Genomic DNA, 23,249 nt, shown 5'->3' on the forward strand with positions numbered 1-23,249 from the left:
TGATGAAAGTGAAAGCACATACTGTATATACTGCATATGGCATATTGCCAATTAGGCTGAGGGAACTTAGCCACTTCATAGTCCCGTCGTAACTGGCGCTCTTTGGAATTGATCTGTAAGGGTTTTATGTGCATTGAAAGTTAAAATACATATTACATACTAAGACAAACATTTGAGTAACTGATTGTAAATATCAACGATATATACATGTTCTGACATAAATTCAACCTAAAGACAGGCTTAAGAATGGAACTTGTCTGTAACTTGGAAACTGATACAGTGACACCTCTGTTTTCGTCGATTATTCGTCCGAAAACAATCGACGAATTCCGAAACCGTCGAAAACCGAGGCAATTATTTCCATATGAATCAATGTAAATCCAATTAATTCGTTCTAGACAGTCCAAAATACATACCAATAACACGTTTTATAGAGAATTAATACAGCATTAAATACTAAAAGCAATAAGAAATTAACATAAAAAAACTAATCTAAAGGAAAGCAATGGAATTCTTTGGCTAGACGCACGGGGTAATGTTTTGTCTTGTAGAAGTTGACATGAGCTTCTAGCCTATATCGCCCCGTAGTAAAGTGCGACGTAATTGTCATGTAATAGTAATTGTATGCGTTTATGATGGTCGCATCGCTGGGAATAATGCCTTCCGGGAGGTCAAGTGGAGTTTTCCGGGTTTTCTCCACTTAACCAGTCCGTCCTGGCGAAGCGCGAACCCACGACCGAACTCCTAGTGTTGAGGGAACGGAAACGTTGGCCAATGGTGGGCCGTCGCGGGGTAATGCTCGCAGAACGAGAAATAACGCCCCACTGAACCCGGAAAACGGTGAGTCGCCTTTTGTTTTCGCAAAATTAGCAGCGAGGTCATTTAGGCACGCCGACGAAAACCGAGGTATTACTGTATTTCATCTTCTGTAGAGTATTGTTATTTTTAGTACTATTAGAAAGCATTCAATTTATTACACAGTTATGCAAATTGGGGTTATTTTATGTACAGTACTTATAACATTACTATGTAACATTACATAACAAACTACAGCAAACTCGAAGTGCTATAAAATATTTCGATTAATAAATGATTATCGCGAGATCAGGGCCGGATCATCGCATAGACAAATGTCTAGGGCCCGGTCAAACTGTCTATTTTGAAAATATTTGTAAATAAGATAGTTTACTTTTCTAAATTTTATATAAAGTTTATCCGTATTTATATACTTACTTTTTAAAAATATATTGGCTTTTATTTAAATTATCTTTTTTCATTATTCAATTTACTTTTCATGGGTAAAATATTAACCAAAAAGGTTAAATTAAACAATTAATATTTTAAGTTAATATTGTTATTGTATAACAACTTTCGTTAGACATTGCATAAAATCAATTTCAATTTTTTAAAATTTATAAACAAACTGTACAAACTTCTCTAGAAAAACTAAAATTTATTGTTGCATCTACCTGTATATATATAATCGAGACGAGTTGATAATAATAATCAGTGCAGAGCCCAAACGGTTAGGAGTTGAAAGTTGAAATTTTGGTACACAGGATACGTCATGAGAACGCACACTAACAAGTAAGAAGGGATTTTTCGAAATTCCTCCCCACGGGGAGAGGGACAGGATTAAGGCTTAACACTTCCATCAACAATGGAATTGTTAGAGAAAACGAGGTGCAAGACGCAGATGCTGTTTTTTTTTCGTTTTTGCGGGAAATTCAACATATTTATAGACTTACCTAAAAATTCTCTAATTAGTCTGGAAACAGAGAGACCGACTTCTTGCATTCTGTGAAAACGGGCAAGGTTGACTATAATGTAATAATCTTAATCTTCGCTATCGTTACTTTTGCCCGAGCAACGCCAGGCCTACCTGCTAGTATTAAATATTTTTTATTAATAAAATTTAAGATTTTTTTTTAGTTTTTCACATTATTTAGTTTTGTTTTATTTATTGTTTTATATTTCTTGTGGGAGAGGGAGGGGGCCCGGTAAGAAGAAAATATCTAGGGCCCCAAAGTGGGTTAACCGGCCTTGCGCAAGATGTCTTATACAAATTTTTGACAAGAGAGAAAACAAAACTTATGGAAATACGAGCAAAAGTTCCAAGGTTCGATTAAACAACTGGTCGTCCGAGATCGAGATGCGACTTTTCTCGCGCCCCGATCGGGTCTCGTTCTACCTGGAGACAAAGAAGGGGCCAATCGGGGAGGAAAGAGAAGGATTCGAGACCAATTAAATTTTTCGGTCCTTGGAAAAAATTCTATATAAACTGGCATCTCAAGATCAAAGCGCGCTTCCTCGACCTTTTATCTCAAACCGCTCTTCTTCCGAACGGGTATCGTCGATATATTTCTATTCGCTCACGTCAGTCTACCAACTCCAGCCCGACCTTATCGAGGAGCTTGGAAGAAAAATAAAGCACCGCACGGCGGTGCTTTATCTTTCTTTCGAGGTCACTTCAGTTCTTGAAGTATCTAAGTGTTCGTCAAGAACTAAGTGACCCGTTTCACCACCTTGTCAGCCACTTCATCTCGGACACACGCGCCGATTCAACCTCGCCGTGAATTTATAAACTGTTGATCTCAAGACAAAAAAGTCTTCGTGGGCGATCAGCAGGACTTCAAGAATTAACTATGTAAGCAACATTTTTTTTGTGACAATAAACGGGAAAATTTGTAAAGATGTTTGGAGTCTAAATCCAAGGGCACCTACAAACGTGGTTTATACCCTCAGACCTTTCCTATGTTCGGTTTCTTGGCGAATTAGGTATCGGGCGGCGACGACAAACACCGACCGCACTGTACTGTACTTCCTTACATTATGTACTGATGCCCAGAGTATTACATATAATACAGCTCATTTTCTAAAAGATTTTAACCAAAAAAACTTGTCATTTCACGACAAAGTATTGATAAATGTAAAAGATAAAGGTTAATGTTACCCTAGGTATACAAAATGGCGGCTCGTCACCGATTCCAGCAATCAGAAGACAGGGAACGGTGGGGACGCACGTTCTAACCTAACCTAACCTATTCTAATAAATTACCATAATTTATTAGCAATCAAATTATTAGAATAGGTTAGGTTAGGTTAGAACGTGCGTCTCCACTGTTCCCTGTCTTCTGATTGCTGGAATCGGAGACGAGCCGCCATTTTGTATACCTAGGGTAACATTAACCAAGATAAAATTATTATTTGAAATTAATACGTAAAATATATTAACAATGGATGTTATTGTACTATGTCATTAGAAACATTGCCAAAAAGGAAAAGTTTTAAACATTCTGCACGTATCAGAAACGTGATTTCAGTTTTAAGTACAGTACAGATGCTGCATGCAGATCATATCTATCTCTATAGCTCTGTGTCAGACATATTTATCTATCTGTAAATAAGTAAATAATATAAAATTATAAATTTTCAAACCAATTAATCCTTTTCTTATATAGATATTTTAATTTTGTTTCAAAATATGCTTTCAGTTAATTACTTTAAAGTTGTTTTGTATCAGATATGTCATTAATATATAATATATTTAAATTCGTTTTAAAATCAGATTATTTTTAATAAAATAATAGAATTCAATTCATTAATGAACAAAATAATGCATTTTATAAAAAATATATTTATTCGCACATAAAAATATTTTTCTTTGGCTTAAAGTATTTTTTTAATATTGAATAATAATAATAAAACAAAATTACTGTAATTTTTCTAAATAACAGGCAAATAAGAAATTAATATTTAGTTGTATTGAGCAAAATACAGCACAAATTTCGTATACAAATTTTTACATATCCAAAATAAAAAAATTTTGATTTATTAACGATAAAATATAGAATATAATAACTAAATAAATGTTTGAAAGAATGAAAATTTGTTAAATAAGGTCCATCGAATGATGCCAATTACATTTTGGTATCATTCAGCCAATTCGTTGTTCAGATTGTGTAGTAGGACATTTTTATCCTGCTATACAATATAAGAATCTGTGGAAAGCGCTATATTTATAAATAACAATGAAGAAAATATACGCGAACACTTAATATCTCCTCAATGAATAGTACGAATCATTGGTTGCAGGAAATGATAGGCTTGAATAATTTATGTGGTTGATCTATACAAAAGTATTTTGGAGACGGGAATGCAATTCCGTATTTGTTCTCATTATCTGTTTCGTAGGAGTTACAGAAGTTTTATTTGGCAATGAAGGGACAAATGCTACAATTTGTTGAGAATCTTCCAAGTCCAGGTCTTGCATTGCTCGTTCCATTTCTGGCGTAATCTCGTCCTTTAATGAAATCAATTTTGTTAGATTTTCTTTATATCATTTAAATACTTTAACACTAAATGAAAAATCAACATTAAATCGATAAAGAATATTTTAACTATTGCAATTAATGTTAATACCAGCAATTTTTAACTGTCTTTATTCTGTATTTAAGAAGGTTAATGACACGACGTCTCAGTCAGTTGCAGAAATGGTGTTAAAATAACCTAATTCGTACAATATTGATCTAATCCTAGTTAACGCAGTTCTGTTCAAATGAGAAAAGTTAAATCGGGATCTAAGACTTAATCGAGTTTAACATTTGTCGTATAAACATAGCGTAAGGGAGGGGAAACAAATGTAATTCTTTTCTTATCTAGGTCACTGTTTTAACAGCTGATGTGACGATTTAAAATGGAAAGAACTAAAGAGTTTCGGATTGTATTTATGTTTTGATAATATAATTTCCATCTGTATCGAGTTAACAAGTGTATCCGGTAAGATGAAGTTTAAAGTTTTTGCAAACCAATTTATAAATTCGAAAAACGCAGTATTTAAAACACCAAACCTTCATCTTTATTATATAATAGGCCTACTAATTTTTCATTTAAAAATTATTTTTATGAATTTGAAACAAATATAACTGAAAATTTTTTAATATAATTCAGTCGAGACTCGATAACGGCGAACGTTAAGTGACAGAGATATAGAACTTTATTGAAATCGGTAGTATTTTCGGCTATGCAAAGGTGTCAATTAGAAACGCTAATACATTGGCCAATTAGACTGTCCCCGCTTTCTAGTGTGAGGAAAATATAACTTAATAAACAATTTAAAATATAGTATTTAAACGAGCGTGACAATCGTAAAAAAAAACAAAATATGAATTGCCGTATGTGTTCCTCCGGAATTTTCCTCAGTGGTGTGACTAACTGCAGCGGCTAGAGATGCCATATGGGATTATTTCCATGATAACCGCCGCTAGAAACTTGCAAATAGTAATTATATATTGTGACATGGTCACAATGCCGAGCTACAATTTTTAATCGCTGTTTTTTAAAATTTTTTTAATTTCAAATGCGTGTTCTTCACCTCAAATTAGTAGTGTCTTGCCCCTGTACATCATACTTTTCCTTTAGAGTCGTGCCTGTTATCTATCTAACTCCTTTCGGGGATGGGGGAATTTTTTGAATTGAAATAATGTGACTTCTGGTTTGTACTGGAAGTTTGTATATAGTTAATCGGGGCTCCTGTCCTTAAGTTTTCCATATCTGGTCTCGACTTTTGTCTATCTAACTTCGTTCCCGAGATTAAGGAAGGACAGACAGACAAAGGTAGAAATTTGTCTACAATTTGATCTATCAAGACTAAACTATTCATTAGACTGAAGATGAAAACGTACTTCGTTTTAAATTTTACTAATATTAGTGAAAGTCATCTTTTGAATATTATATTTTAATGACAGTCATTTTATAATTTAATGTACGAAACTTACATCAATTTCTTCGGCTTGCGCTTCATCTTCCGGAAAATCCACTAAAGTATCAGCGCTATCTTGAATTTCTTTAGCTCCATTCGTTATTTCTGACCTTTCGCTAGCACGAAATAATCCACCTTGATCTGAAAAAGTTAAAAGATTTCATGAATTTTTTTTCTTAACGTTATTTTAAATAAACATTTAACATTTTAATTAATTATTAAATTAAAATAATAATAATAATAATAAAATAATAATTAATTAAAATGTATGCTTAACTTGTTAAACAAACGTATAGTTTCCAGATTAAATAATAGCGAAATGATATTAAAAACAAAATATTGTGAATCGAAACAATCTTATTTTCTTTCAATGATAAATTTATGAAAAATCTGTTTTTTGAAGGCCATGTTTCTCGTTTTAATTGTTCGTATTTACAAGATTTAGTTCAATATCATCTTTATGTAAATTTACAACTTTTGATATGTTTTACTTATTTATTGGGTACAGATTTATTATTATTACAATGAATGATCAATATGCCAATAAATATTGTAACAAATAGTATCATTTGTCTGATTTATCAGATGTTTTGTCATTTTCTATTACAGTAATTTTTCATTTTACTTTCCTAGCTCTGTTATATATAACAGAGGGGAGACTTTTCTATTTACTTATAGAAATAAATAGTAGTAAATAGAAAATATGTATAAATATGTTTGTTAATTAATTACAAAATTGTTCTTTTAACTCGTTTTTAAAAAAATATTATTTAAAATACATCCAACTGAGGAACTAAGACATCTAATAGAGTAGTTCTTTGTTGAAAATAATTTAATTAAACTTTAAAAAATGTTTTATTTGTGTCATGATTTGTGTCAATAGCAATGATTTGAATATTTATCTGGTATTGATTCAACAACATAAACATGCATTGAGATCTATATATATCATTGCAATGGTAAATGAGTTTCATTTTAATTAAAACAATAACAGCAATAAAAATATTTATATTATATAAATTACCGTTTTATATTCTCTAAAATAAAATCAACCAATGAAAACGTACTTTACTTATTACAAATAAATAAATAAACTACAGTACACAAATCAGTAAGGAAAAAATGTTAAATAGTTCTGTCTAGAAATTACGTTTATTTTTGTCTCTTCAGGAGCGATTGAATGAAATATAATTATGATACATGAGCAAATAATTATTAATTATTGTAAAAAAATATATTATATATTCATTCATTACCGTATTTGCGTTTTTGTACGGAATTTCCATATATTTTAACGTCATAACGACGATTTGTTAAGAGTTCTTTGAATTCATATAGGTTATAACCAGATAAACTTTACTATATATATAATATAATACAATATATTATAAATAATAATAATATATATATATTATCTTGCAATATCGATTTCCAATCTCCTACATCTCCCGTAGATCTTGTTTTCTTTATCTCAAAACGAAATTTGACTGTCTTGACGTTACTCGTAGCATGTACAGTACTGTTCTAGCATGCTAACACGAATAAGTTTATTAACGAATTTTTTATATACTAAAAGTAAAGTTAATCGTAATTGTTTAACTTCTAACTCTTGATCTTTGTGAGTACGGCCTTCAGAGGATTATTGACAAATTTCATATACAGTTTTTTTCCGAATACACTTACTTAGTACTATATTTTAAACAACGAATTTGCTTGAAAACTAGAGTTAAATATCAATAATATTGAATTATCTTTTTTCTATATTAATATTTCGAAGAGATAAACGAGAACATTTTCATTTAAATAATTTAATTGTGACTTTCGCATTGAAAAAATTCATCTTAATTGAAAAAACATTAACTTTAATGAATTAAATTATTGTTATTATTTTAAATATTATACTTGAATTTATTTACCTTCGTCTAAATTTATTTCGGTGATAGTGCTTAACATTCTTCGTTGTTGAGCCTTAAAAATTCCGTCACCCGGTCCATAAAAATATCCCTCAATACCATTTGATAGTTTGCTCGTCTTTTCTTTAGACTCCTCCTCATTCATTTGTTCAAGATTTTGAAAAGTTCCTTTTAAAACAGTTTTTTCATCATTATTTTCGACGGAATTTGTAGAAATATTATCTTCAACAGTCTCTTCGTTATCATTTTCTGTAAGATCAAGATCAGATTTTGTTTCAGTTTCGGATTTTGTTCGCGTTTCGGAACTGGATAATATTCTGTTCTGATACCTGAAAAAAATATTAATCGAAAGAATATTTTTATTATTTTATACATATATTTAAATAACATAAATATTTTTATATCAAATCCTTTGTAAAATGATTTATTAATTTAATTATCTGGAGTTAAATATATCTATGAATTCTGCTTGTTTAGGCTACCAAATATTTAATTTTCTTTATATTTAAAACGTTTTCAGTTCCTTTTGAGCCATCTTCACTACAAACTATTTTATATTAGATAATTTTATTAACAGCATACAGAATAAAAGTTTTAAGTTCAATATGAATTTGTTCTTTATAACTTGTTTTAGCCTATTTTGCCAAAGTTTTATTCTGTATGCTGTTAATAGAATTATCTAATATAAAATAGTTTGTAGTGAAGATGGCTCAAAAGGAACTGAAAACGTTTTAAATATAAAGAAAATTAAATATTTGGTAGACTTAACGAACAGAATTCATAGATATATTTAAATATTGTGCCAAGTTTTGCTGATTATAACGTTGTCTGAAATTGTTTATATATCTTATTTGATTTAATTTTTCAAATTTTATTTCTGCAGAATAAATATTGAAAAAATAGAAACAAATAAATATAAAGAGATATAAATAAAGCCTTACAAAATAAATTCTTACGTTAATGTTTTTTGTGAAGGAACCGATTTTTGTGTATTATATTTTCCAAATTTAAAATGTTCATTTACTCCAATTGCGACGTAACTCTGTTTATTAGTCAATTCTTCAGGCCCTTTAATATCTTTACCTTCTAGTGTACATAATCTGTAAGTAAATAAATTATAAACATATACAAATTAATAATTATTTACAAATATTTTTTTAACATCAAACGATTAATATTAAATACCGGTATAGACGGCTGGATGGCCGAGCGGTCAAGGTGGCAGCCTACCGCTCTGGGGGATCCGGGATCGAATCCGAACGGGTCGAAAATCCCCAGGAATTTTTCGGGGGTGGTCCATTCGGATATGTCGGGCCCCTCCCTCACCACCCGGTCGCCCCATTGTGGGCCTGGCCGAACCCATAATGGGCCTTCTAAGAGAGGCCCTCTTAGTGTCCACAGGGCGGAAAGAGTTAAAAAAAAAAATACCGGTATTACGAAAATTAATTTTAAGAGCTAAATGTAAGTACAGTAGAGCATCGATTAACCGACCGCGTTCTAGTCGGCAAATTCAAATGTCGGCTAGTGATGTGGTGCTACAATATTTAGCTATGTCTTGGCTACTTTAATATTATTTTTGTTAAATTTTTGCGTGTTTTAGCTGGTAACACTGGCTCGACCATGAAAGGGAGGCCAGTATTTATTTTGTGCAAAATAAAGAAATAATTTTTAACGATACAATAGCGACGATTATTATTATTTTTTTAAATTGTTAGGCTTAACATCGATGATAATTCAACGCGAAGTAGGTTAATAGCGATATACTAATATACTAATTACGTGGGATATAATAATATACTAATATATTATACTAATAATGTATTTTTTCATACTTTTCGGTTATCCGTTTTTTCAGTTATCCGACCAACTCCAGTCCCCAATTGAGTCGGATAATCGATGCTCTACTGTATTTTTGTAAATTAAATGTAATTTTAATAAGTTTAAATTTAAATAAAAATACAAATCACTTACCTTATTGGATTCTTTGCCCTTAAAGTTGCATGAAAATGTCAAATAATACATATAATATATAATTATTAATAGCTATTAATAATCATTACATAAAAAAGTAATTAAAAATGCAAAATGTTTTTGTTTGTTTTTCGGATTTTAAGTTATTCGAAAAACAAATATAAGTGTAGAAGAATAATGATTTATATTTATATTTTAATTAATAATCTAAGCAAAAACTGAATTTAGGAGAATGGAAAAGCTATAACTTAAGCTAATTTCGACTTAATGCCATATGATTTTAAGCATTTTATAAAGCTCAAAGATTATTATATTAATTTATTAATATAACAATCTTAATATAATATTGTGATTATTGTATTAAATATATTTTAAATTATATTAAAGATTATCTTTACTAATAAAACTTTTGTTGCTTCTTGATGATAATTTTATTTTACTTTGATAATATAAGATAAAAAAATTACTATCACAGATCTATATCTATTTAGAGTTATATTTAATTTTAGTTTATATTCTTAGTATATACCAGTATAGACTATAAAATATCTATAGTGGATATCATTATTTACGTAGGAATAAAAAATGTATTGATTTATTTTTATTACATCTCGAAATTATATATTTCAGATACACGAATTTAATATTTTTATCAACTATACAGTATATAGCTTGTATTGACTGGGAGAATCGCAGACACAAGTCCTTTTTTTGGTCTGTATTACGAAGCTCGTTAGAGAAAACTTGGATCTTTTAATATCAATTCGTACTCCAATATGTTGGTTATCGTATGATATAGAACATTAAAAAAATCTAACCTGTTTTTTCCCCCAAAAAAATAAAAATCTAGACAATTACGCTGTGTCCGGTATTAATAGCATACGGCACAAATATAGTAAAAGTTTTATTAGTAAATATAATCTTTAACGCAGTTTAAATTTTACCGATTTTGCTTAAAACACATGGTATTAAAAATTAAAATAAACTTAAGTTATCGCTTGTTTTATTCTCCTGAATAAGCAATTGAGGACGCAGAAACAAGTAACGTAAAATCAGTGTTAAAAACTAATTGTTTTTTGTTATTTTTATGTAAGTAGGCCTAATTTCTATATGAAAATTGTAACCATAACTTCTGTCTTTTGAGTAATAAATAATGGAGGTCTCATTCGATTCTACATTATTAATGAGTTCTTTTTAGATTAAAAAGAACTCATTAATAAAACGCCTGTTGTTATATAAAGCCTTTATTGATCATATAGTAGGGTCAGTGGCGTAGCGAGGGTGGGGCAAGTAGGGCACGTGCCCCGGGCACCTTTCAAAGGGGGCGCGTAGAATCGCCAATTATTAAATTTAAAAATCAAAATAAATCAATTCATATCAAACAATCTCGTCCGCGACTCACGCGCTTCGCGAATGAGCGAGAGGAAATGAGTGGTGCGCGCAGGCGGTGCACTTGCTCGTTCGAATTCGACACTTCTCGCGCAGTTGTTTATTTTGTTTACATGTGATTTGTGATTCTGATTTAAATAATCCCGAGCGAGCGAGAGTTATTGAAGCTACTTGATTTGTTATCTAATTGTCAGTGTCGGGATAGAATCGTCTGGACGTACGATTCCCGCCTTTTCTTGTTTCTTTTTATTTTATTTCAAATTAGTCGATGCTGCAGAAGTCGGTTGGAAAACGACCAGTAGTTTTGAATCCACGATCGCTGATTGGCCACGAATCATCGGACCATAGCCGGACCTACGACAGAGCTAGGTAGCGCTGATTGGTTAATCAAACTTAACTTCAATCCGTATAAAAGGTTAGAGTTTTGGCGGGAAAAGGGGAATTGGTCAAACGGACTGTTTTATTTAGTGCATCTGTTTTTTTATATTAAAATAATTTACGAAGGGGCGCAACTTTGATGCGTGCCCTAGGTGCCATTTTCGATTGCTACGCCCCTGAGTAGAGTATAATATTGCGATATATCTTTTGAAATTTTCTTTGTTAAAAAATGTATAATTAAAAGTTCCTGCTAAGTTAATAATCTTATAATCTGCACAAACATTGTAATTTTAGAACAAACTCCACCAAGGTGTCACCTCAGTAGCTCCTTTGTCGGTCATATTTGTATTATCTGACAGACGTAGACTACAATTGACTCAGAAAAATATCACTCCAGGTCAATAACAGCACAATGATTTGCACTCAAATGAAGTACGATCTTTTACGTAGATGCGCTCTTTATCTATCGCTTTTATATGCAAATACTCTTTCTATTAAAATGACTATAGGGTTAATGTTACCTATGGTTCCAAGATGACGGCTCGTCTGATTCCAGTAAGGAAACAGTGGGGACGCACGTTCTAACCTAACCTAACCTAACATATTCTAATAATTTTGTTGATAATAATTATGGTAATTTATTAGAATAGGTTAGGTTAGAATGTGCGTCCCCACGGTTTCCTTGCTGGAATCAGACGAGCCGCCATCTTGGAACCGTAGGTAACATTAACCGATTATAGCTACAACGCTATTTTTTCGCGTTCGAATATCCATAACTTTTTGTGTAAGTACTACATTTTTTATGACCAAACTCTTTTGGAATCATTTTCTAGAATGGAATACGCAATGGACCGAAGATATTGAGTAATTGCGATTATCATTGCATTATATCCTGTCTATAAATAACACATTACCATTAACATTACATGTGTAAAAAAACGAATATTCATTTTTAGACGGGTTTTTCTTATATAATACATACAGGTATATGAATAAGAAATAACAATACTGCCGTAACATAACTGCTAAACAACGATAATAGCTTTCTGCATATTTAATAAAAAATTAATTTTTTAACATAGATCAATTAAAATTCTAATTTACATTAGTAGGATGTTGATATAATTTTGGGAAAAAAAGAAACAAAAGGGCCACCATATTTTCAATTATCGAAGTATTCATATGAATGAGTACACGCTACTATCTCATTAACATTGATACTGTTGTGTCTTTTCTCAGAATACAATGAACCAGCGAATGAATAAACATCGCTTTAATACTTTTTGTGATACTATAATGAATTCTATATATAATCTCGTAATTATGCTTTCGGTCTAATTTACGAGAGTTTATAATCATAACGTAACTGTAATAACCTTACTCCTATAAATGATGGATTTTCATACGGTTTTTTAAATGATCATACTAAAATTTCACACGTGTTTTTAGATTTTAATCTAATTTTAGTTTGATGAATTCCAAACAAAGGGTTAAAATAGAAAAATAACATGAAGTTTTTAGTCAAGAAAAACGACAAGAAATTGTTTAAGTATCAATTCAAACGCAGCAAACGGCCAGTCAAATACATGTATATCAGATGCGCAGAGCCGAATTTACATAAGGGCATTTGGGGCCGGTGTCCAGGGCTCCCACAAAATAGGGCCCCACAAAACTATGTTTAAACATAATTTTTTTTTTTTTTTTTTTCTATTACCGCGGCAGCCTAGTGTGAGCCTAATCATGAGAGCCACAGGCAGAGAAAACCAAACCCGGGAAAAATCCTATGAAACATATCGGAAAATTTCGGGAAGAAATTTTACATAGGTATTTTTCAAATAAATTAAAATAATTAGTTTTACACAATAAAATATTATGTGTGTTTACAATAACCTTATTTTAAAATGAAATTTACAACTTCCTAGTTGAAATCTAGTTGAAAGTACAGTATTTTGTGTAAATTTTCTAAATTTGCCTTCTCTTAAAGGGGGCCTCCCACCGTATTTGTGCTCACGGGCCTGTGATTGTTAAATCCGGCCCGGCAGATGCGGGCCGTATTCAATATTATTCGGTAAACTAAAACAATTCTAAGAATTATAAACTTACTTTTTTACGTATCCTGTTAATAACTGAACTTTTTTCCCTATCGTCTCTAGAATTTTCTCCCAATTCATCAAATCGCGTTTTCTAAATACAAATTTTGAAGGTGGCATAACATCATCTCCATTTTTAAATACGCTATAACATTAATAAATTTAATTACAATTCAATTCAAATTTAGTATATTTACAGATTAATAAATACATCGTATTTATCGATAGGATACTTACAATATTACGGTAACTTCTGCTACTGATGATCTACGGTTATTTAATGAAGATTTAAGATGATTACGATACGTGGGCCTAATCTAATAAGATAAAGTTTATAACAGTGTAAGAATATATTAAAATAATTATTTATTTAAAAATAAATCTTCAAAAAGAACTTACCTTTGAAGCTGGTTTACGAGTAATCACCTTTTTGGTATTCTTATTTTGTGCATAACTATATTAAAATAAAATGTAATTAATTTGTTTTATATTTTTAAAATCTAATTTTACAATTTGTAAGAATTTACAATACACATTCTTAATTCAAAAATTTTAAGTAATTGCTACAGAAAATGTATTCTATTAAGTACTAAAAATCAATTATATAATGTTCCATTAAAATTATATAAATTCAATATAATTTCTTTTGCATTAAAAGAAAAAAAGCTATTGATTTATGATTTATATTTAAATTATTTATACTTCAAGGTTGTTAATAAAAAGTTTCAGTTCAGAAAATTATTTTTAGATGTTTCCAAGTACAAAATGAATTTTATAGCTTTTGTCACTATCATGATGATATATGATTTAAAACACATTAAAATTTAAAAAAAAATAATTTCTAATAAATTTAAATGAAATATAATATTAAAATTTTCATATTTAAAATTAATTTACAAAGTCATAATTTTTTTTTTCTAGCTAACAATATAAACCCATTTAATAGAAATATTTTCTATGGAATATTTTCTGCTCCTAGTTTCATTTATTAAATAGAAACACAATTTTTTCTGGAAGTAGAATATGCCACACCCTTATATTTAATAGTGGATTAAAAATATTCTCCATCTCTAACCTTTTCTGTCTATTACAAATCAATTTTCTAATGGCTTCTCTAATCGACAGCACATTTCAAATCTGGTTGAATGCAGACTCAATAAAAACTGAATACAAAGCGATTTCGGTACGATAAAGTAATATAGTAAGACTTAATTGTTATACCTAGCAATTTTAATTATGAAAAGTGATATTCGGTGTTTCATTTTTAAATTAAAATTGGAGAGAAAATGTCTCGTATCACAATAAATTTTTGATAAATGCGTGATAAAAAGCGAAGGAAATAATGTCTCGTTCCTAGCGTGCATTTCAGATTTGTTACTACTAAAGGATGGGCATTATCAATAAATTATTAAGCTCTTACTGGTGTAGATGTCAAATGGAAATAGAAGTTTTTTATTAGACTTATTTGGTACTAAATGTTTTGAAGGTTTATCGATATAAAAAAAAAATCTTTGATATTTTGTGAGGAACACAGTATATAATTGATATTTATCCTTGAAAACTTTGTTGTTAATATATTATTAAAAATAGTCTTTTGAATTTCGTATGATTTTTTTTCATAAATTATAATTATTTATTCAAAAATACATTTAAATGTACAGTATTTTTGAATAAATAATTATAAGACAGAGAGAGAATTGAAAAATACATTTAAATTTTAAAATGTATATTTAAATTGTCTGTCTGTCGTTGAAAGAGGGAGATTTCGATGGATTAAGCATTTGGAAAGAATGGACCCGGAGAGAAATGTGTCTCAGGTGTATAGAGAAAGACCAGAGGGGAGAAGGTGGAGAGGGAGACCACGAAAAAGATGGGATGAGGATGTGGAGGCTGATTTGAGAAGGATGGGTGTGAGCTGCTGGAGAAGGAAGGCTCAAGATAGAGAGGAATGGGTGAAAATCCTGAATGAGGCCAAGGTCCTTCAAGGACTATGATGGCCAGAGAGAAGAAGAAAAAGTCTGTTGTTGAATTTACCATCCTAGATGACAAAAAATGTTAAATTGTTAACTTCGAAGTGATTAATATCAACTCCAACATATTTATGTGAATGGTTTCAAATTTAATGAACTACATAGAAGGATTTTAAATCTTCACAAAAAACTAAAACGAATAATTTTAAAGTAAATAGTAAGATAAAGGTATTAGTAAATAAAAATATTTATTTTATTCCCACCCGTGATCAGTGGCGGATCCAGAAGAACCCAAAAATTTAAAATATGTGCTCTCCACCTCAAATTAGTAGTATCTTGCCACCTGTACATAATACTTTTCCTTTAACAATAGAGTCGTGCCATTCACCTATTAACTCCTTTCCGGGGAAACGTTTTGAATTAAAATAGCGTGACTTCCGATTTTCATCAGAATTTATAGTTAATGGGGCCTCCAGCCCTTAAGGTTTCCATATCTGGTCTCGGATTTCATCTATCTAACTCTATTCTCGAGATTAGCGAAAGACGGACGGACGACAGTGGGAATTTATAGGTTTATTAATAGGAATTAAAGTATTTAAATCATTATAAATACCTTTTATTAATGTGTACAAAACGATTATATAATGGACAGTCCGATAAACCATACTTGTCATCATAAATGTTTTTAAAATCAACGTTTTGTAGTTTGAACAAATAAATTAAAATGTATTTATTTTTAAGTCAATAGGGAGGCTTAAGCTCCGTAATAATAGTTTTTATATTTGGATAATATGATATTTAATTCAACTTAGAATTTAAGTAAACCAACTTAGAATTTATAAACAATAAACTTTGTTGAATTTTTTGTCAATGTATTATTTCAATGATATATAAGTAAGCCTATATCATTAAAATATTGAAAAAATAGGAATTCCACCTCAACTGAATTTTGATTAAGATTTCATTAGAATTATTTATTCCCGAATACGTTATGGATAATCGTCGCCAGACAAACACTTAAATTTATATCTTGCAATGGATTATTATGAAGCCATCTTGTTGCTGATGTAGTCGATTTATCCGAATTCGTTTTATCCAAATCAAGAAATGTCAATATAACGTTCTTAAATTTGACAATGTGGAAAAAATTCCCAAATTATTATATTTTGAAAAGCCGTCTTTAGCAAAGAGAAGCTCCCAAGAAAAAATTTGATTTTCGTTTCGGGTGCCATAATTTTTACTCAGCGCAATGTTTTTTTTAATATCAATTGTTTTTAGATTAATTTAACAAATTAATTTTTTTTCACTATCCTTCTATTGGTTTTGAGTTATTTATGACTATTTATTAATGCTTCGATATCATAATCTGGTCTTAAAAACAGTCAATGGAAAAACAATGAGAAAAGCAAAACCGAGGTCGGAATCTAATTGCAACAAACTAAAAGAGGAAGAGGAAACAGCAAAATGTAATTAATAGGATTGTTTCAGCTTATTTTTCGTGCTGCATTGCTCTATTTTACCATGTATGCTCCTACCGACGCTGCATCCCGCGTCAAAATACCGCTCCTGTGCATCGGAACTATTGTGGGTTTGGCAGAACACATATTAAGTTCATAAATATTTTAAATTCTGTATTTTTTTTTCCCGCCATATAATTATTATAAATCCAGATTACAGCTTTGAGAATGTAATTTACCTAAAAATTTTCATCTTTTATGATATATAAATAATTTTATAAGATAATTAAATGGGAATGGAAAAATATATACCAGTATATTTTTTTTATTTTTTATTTTATGCTTCTAATTCTACTTTTGGCTCGTAAATAGGAGGGAAAAACAGGGGTGTCCGTACATTGAGGGAACACTTGGGGGACGTGCCCCGTTTTCGTTTGTGTTGCCCTTTTCTTAATCCCCAGGGGGCTTCAAATTCCATTATTTACAAACAGCAGAAAATCATAACTTCTAGCCTATTCCGCAAATATAAAATAAACTAATGAACGATATTTGTCCATTGTCCCATGCAACTTGTGATATGTGAACCAAAACTTGGTCTCGAAAACAAGGAACGTTTAAATCACATTTGTATCTTCTTTTATATAAATATGCTGTCAAATTATCTGTAATTTATTTTAAAAATAACATTCGTCATCTATCATATAAGCCTATATTTTAAAGAAATTTTATTGATGAATGTCAATATTCAAACAACTAAAAGTCATCGATTATTTGGGTGTTATTGCAATACAAACTACCACTCGCTTAATCATTTATTGAAAAAAACATTAGATACTAATCGAATTGTATCGAAAGAGTATTGAAAACTCCCACGTAGGTTATAATTTTAACATTTTTGCTGATATTTTACGAGAATATCTTATTTATAACCTGCATTCCACAGACACCCTAAAATTGTTCATTGTTAGTATGATCATGCAAACAATAAGTTCAAAAATTAATGTACTATCGTGACAAGGACGTTGTTATAGTTACTTTTTCACTGTGTTTATACAGAGTTAATAAAACAGTTCAATAAATACAGGTCACTGTAACAAAGGGTCATTATAAATATATTTCCGATCAATACAAGAAAATAAAGAACCATAAATATTGTTGAATATAGAAGATCGGTAACATATAACCCTAGTAAGCGAATTACAATAGATCCATTCAAAGTAATAGTAACCATTATGATTGGTTTCAGATGGAAACATTTCACTCCAGCTCATTCTACTTCAAACAATTCAAAAGAGTTGTTTGAAGTGGAATGAGCAAATGCCAACAAAACTTTGGTAGGAATCAATGCAAAACTATTTGTATTGTTAATTCACCGTTTGTTTGTAATGAGCATTCGAGTATTAAAGTAAAAATAATTGGAATTTATCAGCTAAAACGGTATAAATTTTCTATTTTCTGAAAGTTGTTTAAAATTGTTTGACAAATAAACAATATTTATTAATCTTATTTTAATTCCAAATCAATCCCATTTTTAATTTATAATACACCGTAAACTTTGTGAAATAATTAGTGTAAAATATTTTAACGGTTTTAATATCTTTTCTATCAGTGTTTTTAGACTAATTCGTTGGTTGTTTTATCGATTTCGATGCAATTGTCTTAATTATCATAAAGGGGTCGACCATTAATGATGTCACGCCCCAAGAGGGGAGGGGAGTTTAAGAAATGTGACAATTCGTGACAAGGGAGGGGGAGGAAGTTTAGGGCAGAGTGATGTCACTGCTTACTAAATATGCAATTTGGGTTATGAATGGATCTTGTATATTAAAATCGCGCATGTATTGTTCTTTTGTTCTGCAACTCTCAGTATCGATATTGCAAAACTCCCCAGAAGCGTCACCGACTATGGGCATTTGCGTGGGAATAAAAATGCCAAAGATGTGTAGGAGAAAATTTGATCAGCTTATGAGTTGTACAGTACATAAAATGTCTTCTTTTATAATTTTTAGACTTTCTACTTCACAGCAAAAAAGTAGAGATCATGGACTCATGGTGAAGATCATACATGACACACGGTTTTGAGACCCCAGGAACCTGAGATGTGAAAGGATCACCCACAGGATCGTCTCGGATAATGCGGAACTTCGGTTAACGGGATTCTACTGTAATTCAAATAATGATAGTTTTTTTTTATTTTCGGTGTTTTTCTTACGCGTTACTTTTAGATAAAACTAATAATTAAATACTTTTTCGCAAACACTAAGAACAATATTAAGATTGACAACGTTTACCTGATATTTTATGCTAGTAACTTGTAAGTCTCTTCAAATATAAAAGTGGGAAAAATTTCAAGTGGCTTAAATCCTGAAACTTTTAGAAATCCCCTGAAGAAACTTCGGTTAAATCATCTAAAGATTCCTTTAGCGAATGTACTCTAAAAAAGTACTAATTGGAAATAACATTAAACAAAAATGTGAAGTAATGTTAAGAATCAATCTTGTGATTAATTTACAGATTTAATCTAAATCTACAAGTTCTTGGTGATGTTTCTTCTTATTATTATTATACTTAAAGACTTCTTATAACACGCCAGAATTTATTTTAGAAAATCTGTTTACTAATTCATACTATCCTAAATTACTTGTTAATCAATCAAAATATTCTATAAATAATACTGTTCTGAATCAAACTCCTTAGAGATTAAATAACAAGCCAAGAACTAAAAACAGTATCCTACATAAAACAATCCGAATTAGGTTTTAAAAAAATTAAAATCAATACTTCTTAATTTCTTTTCAACTATATTTCGCCGAATTTGAAAGACGGTTATGGATTAAATTTATTTCTGATTACATAATCCGAATAGCTTTTCGCATCATTATTAAGAAATCCTGTTCGATAATATTGTATCAGAGATGATAATTTATCACAAAAATGCATTAAAAAAAGCTTAAAATACATAAAACTGCATCTTATTTACTTAAATAGCGTATAATGGGGAGTCGGAGTAGTTGGAGATTTTTACTCGGGCCCAGAAAATACTTATAGGCCCTTTGTGGGTTTTATCCCTATAAAAATAACATTATTTTTCTCACTTTTTATTAACAAAGAAACATTTCATTTGTTCGAAAAATGTAATTAATTAATGATAAAATGAGTCGGCAACGGGCTTGTAAGGACCCCATACGGCCCTGAATATAGTTATATTCTAACATTTTAACAATACTTCAAGTTGTGTTCCAAAGAAAACATATTATAAATTCTCTCGCCCTCTCTCTTTACTATTGCCATTTCGAAGAATTATGGATTTTGTTTTATTTTAACCCAAAATATCAGCTGTACAATCAGAATAATTTTATTTTTATCGGTTTCATTTTACAGCGTGAATATTTAATATATTCAAAGGCTTATTTATTTTATAATTTTTAAATATAAAATACCTATTTTAAGCGTGTTAAATATACTACAAATTTTATAAAATAAATTAAATATAAATGCTACGATGAATAATATCTTCGTTAAATTCAAAACGTCAATATGTTTTTTAAATACATTGGAAATACAAATATCTTTTTCAATGTATTATTAATAACTATTCGAGTATTGTTTTATTTAAATGAAATAATATTTTGTTTATAAAGAACTGTATATTTGTTTCTCTAATAAATAAATAATTATTATGAAATCCTGTAAATATTTATGCCGCCATTTTACTACTGTATAACAAAACTTTGTATGCAGACAAAATTCTTTTATTTGATATTTGCAAATATATTTAGAACATAAATTTTCCCTTATTATTCAGTTGCATATATATATAAAGTTAAGGAAATGATTAAAAAAACGATAAAATGTTGATTTAAAGGATTAAAAATAACCATTTGCAGATTACTTACAACTGTTTTTATTACTATAAAAATGTAATAAATTAAGAAATTTTACTTTTGTACGCCAAATGTATTATGTTTCCACAAATAAATAGATTTAATAAAATGATTGTAGTTTCAGAACACGAGAAAATGCCCTGTAGTCCATCTTCCCATTCAAGACGTGGGCAGAAAACTTCTTTCTTTAGCTAAACCTCTACTATTAAAAAAGTAATAATAAGTCTATGATGGGTTGGACAATTTAAAATTGTATCCGAAAAATTATAAAATATTAAAATACAAGTAACATCTCTCTTGTGTTTATACTATAGCTTATATATATGTAAAGTTATATGTAGGCCTATATTGTTGTTATACGTATTAAAGAAACGTCAATAAATCATCAATCGTATTAATTGTAGCTCTGTCTCTACACAATGTATTAGCTAAACAATTACGTCGTTAAATTTAGTGTATTTTTATGTTTCTTCACTTCCATTTGACTTCATAGATGGGCGGAACTCGTTTTAAAAGCTAAGTGACAAACCGAATGGTGACTTTTAAAAATAGCTAAATTACAGGTGAAATACAGTATATTCACACAAATTAGAGTTATCTTTTTCGGCCAATAATAAATTTTCCTTCTATCTGAGTCTAATACTAATAATGCATAGAAGATTCAATGAACAAGGTTTATATGGATGTATTATATGGAAAGAATGAAATAATGATAGGAAAAATTATGCAAAGAAATGCATCTCATACTGAAATAATGTCCGGTTAAAAGACGTATGTCAATGGAATAATTTTATCAATTTTTTAAAATATTAATAAGCAATTAATTACAAGTTTCTTAAAGAAATAGAATCTCACTTTGTCACATCTTAATAAAATGGATTTAAAAATAACTTTTACTGTGACGCTAAATTCAAAAGAAATGCATTTTCTCCTTTAGAAAGTGGGTACTTAATGCAAAGTATATATACAACTTATTGACAGTTAAGTTATATATATATAGGGTATATCGCATGATAATTCATCAAAAATGCTTTGATATAGAAAAATTTCGACATTGGTAGCAAGATCTCGTTAATGTATTTGCTATTACTGTAATTAAGTTTCAGGCAATCCATTGGATTACGATACTACAATATTAAAGAACATATTCAAACTTTTTTTTAAAAAAAAAAAGAATTAGAATAGGTTTATGTTATTCTTAAATATGAAAACTGTAAATTTTCAGAGAAACGAACTGAAAATATGTTTTCAATTTGTCTTGATTAGAGCTTGTTTATCATAAATAACGTTATGTATATTTATTTATTAGCATTACACTGGTAATATTTTTTAAATCCACAAACATTTCACTCAAAACCTACGTTATTAATCAGTAGAGTAGTTTTAATTGTAGAGGTAAACTTTTTGACCTACTCACAAGCAAAGCAATTCGAGTGCTGACCTACTTCCACTCAGTTCTTCGGTATTCATACGAAAGGAGCTCAAAATTAGTAAAAATGTGATGATTTTTGAAAAAAAAATTATTAATTATTAAGAGGAAACAATTTATAAAACTAACGTAGATATTATTTTTTCGTTTTTATTAAACTTTATCACTAGATAAAGGAGGCACATCCACCTATTAGATCTAATTCAAAATCTGGAATGGGACCTTTTGTCACTTGTCTCCAAATTTTTAAAAATTTATCGTAATTCAGCAATTTTAGAACATAGAGAGTTTCGTAGAAGTGTTTTTTAAAATCGAATTAAGATAAAAGAATTAAATAAAATTTCGTATTTTTCTTGCAGATAGAAAAATAAAAGTAAGACTCACCCCGCTTCGATCCTCTTAAACCTCTCGCCTCCAGCGGCCACATATCCGTGATTCGGGAGGAGATCCCTCAAATTGGTCACTCGATGACCACTAACGGGACTGTAAATGTTACGAACGGCTCCGAAACTCGGTTGCAAACGTTGAGTTATATAATTGAGGAAGACGTCGAAATTGCGATGATGCTTATTGTTAATGACACATTTAATTCCTGGGAAGTATTCGTCTCCGTTAAGATAAACTTTGATCCATTTGGCTTCCGTTATATTAGTCTGTATGTTGCTAGTCGAAGGTTGATCGAGACTTTCGTTGGAGTCAGACGGATGCTTCGAGTCTTTCTTCGTAGCCATGTGAACTTACATTACTTGTACAAAACATATTAAGCTTCATTTGAAGCAGTTCAAATATCCTCTCGTTTGTCCGAATCGAACTCTTTTAACTGCTTTGACGATTGTTGCTAGGAGACGGGTGTTACTAGATCAACAACCACCGCGAACAAAATTATTTCGAATAACCGTACGATTTTATAGGCCTATATTAATTAATATTTTAATTAAAAAAATTAAAATTAACGAAATTTTTATAAACTATTCTGGAAGATATACTCGTTAATTAAGCATTCGATA

General features: G+C 30.0%; 2 protein-coding genes across 2 annotated transcripts in view; one reads left to right on the plus strand and one right to left on the minus strand.

Moving 5' to 3' along the window:
- LOC136972756 (protein Mpv17-like) overlaps nt 1-10,502 on the plus strand; it is a 35,815-nt gene extending 25,313 nt beyond the window's left edge. The window contains exon 8 of the transcript XR_010880385.1: nt 10,276-10,502. The gene's annotated coding sequence lies outside the window, so the exon portion shown is untranslated. The remainder of the gene's footprint in view (nt 1-10,275) is intronic.
- LOC136972715 (doublecortin domain-containing protein 2-like) lies at nt 3,635-23,171 on the minus strand. Its single transcript, XM_067267326.1, has 8 exons — nt 22,627-23,171; nt 13,902-13,956; nt 13,740-13,819; nt 13,516-13,647; nt 8,631-8,774; nt 7,678-8,003; nt 5,778-5,902; nt 3,635-4,303 (listed from the first exon to the last, which is right to left on the minus strand). Exons 1-8 carry the CDS (start codon nt 22,971-22,973, stop codon nt 4,130-4,132), a joined length of 1,383 nt encoding a protein of 460 aa, XP_067123427.1. The 5' UTR covers nt 22,974-23,171; the 3' UTR covers nt 3,635-4,129.
- Nucleotides 23,172-23,249: the final 78 nt, after the last annotated feature.

This window comes from Centruroides vittatus, unplaced genomic scaffold (genome assembly GCF_030686945.1).
Source record: "Centruroides vittatus isolate TY-2023 unplaced genomic scaffold, ASM3068694v2 contig_1057, whole genome shotgun sequence".
Lineage (NCBI taxonomy): Eukaryota > Metazoa > Arthropoda > Arachnida > Scorpiones > Buthidae > Centruroides > Centruroides vittatus.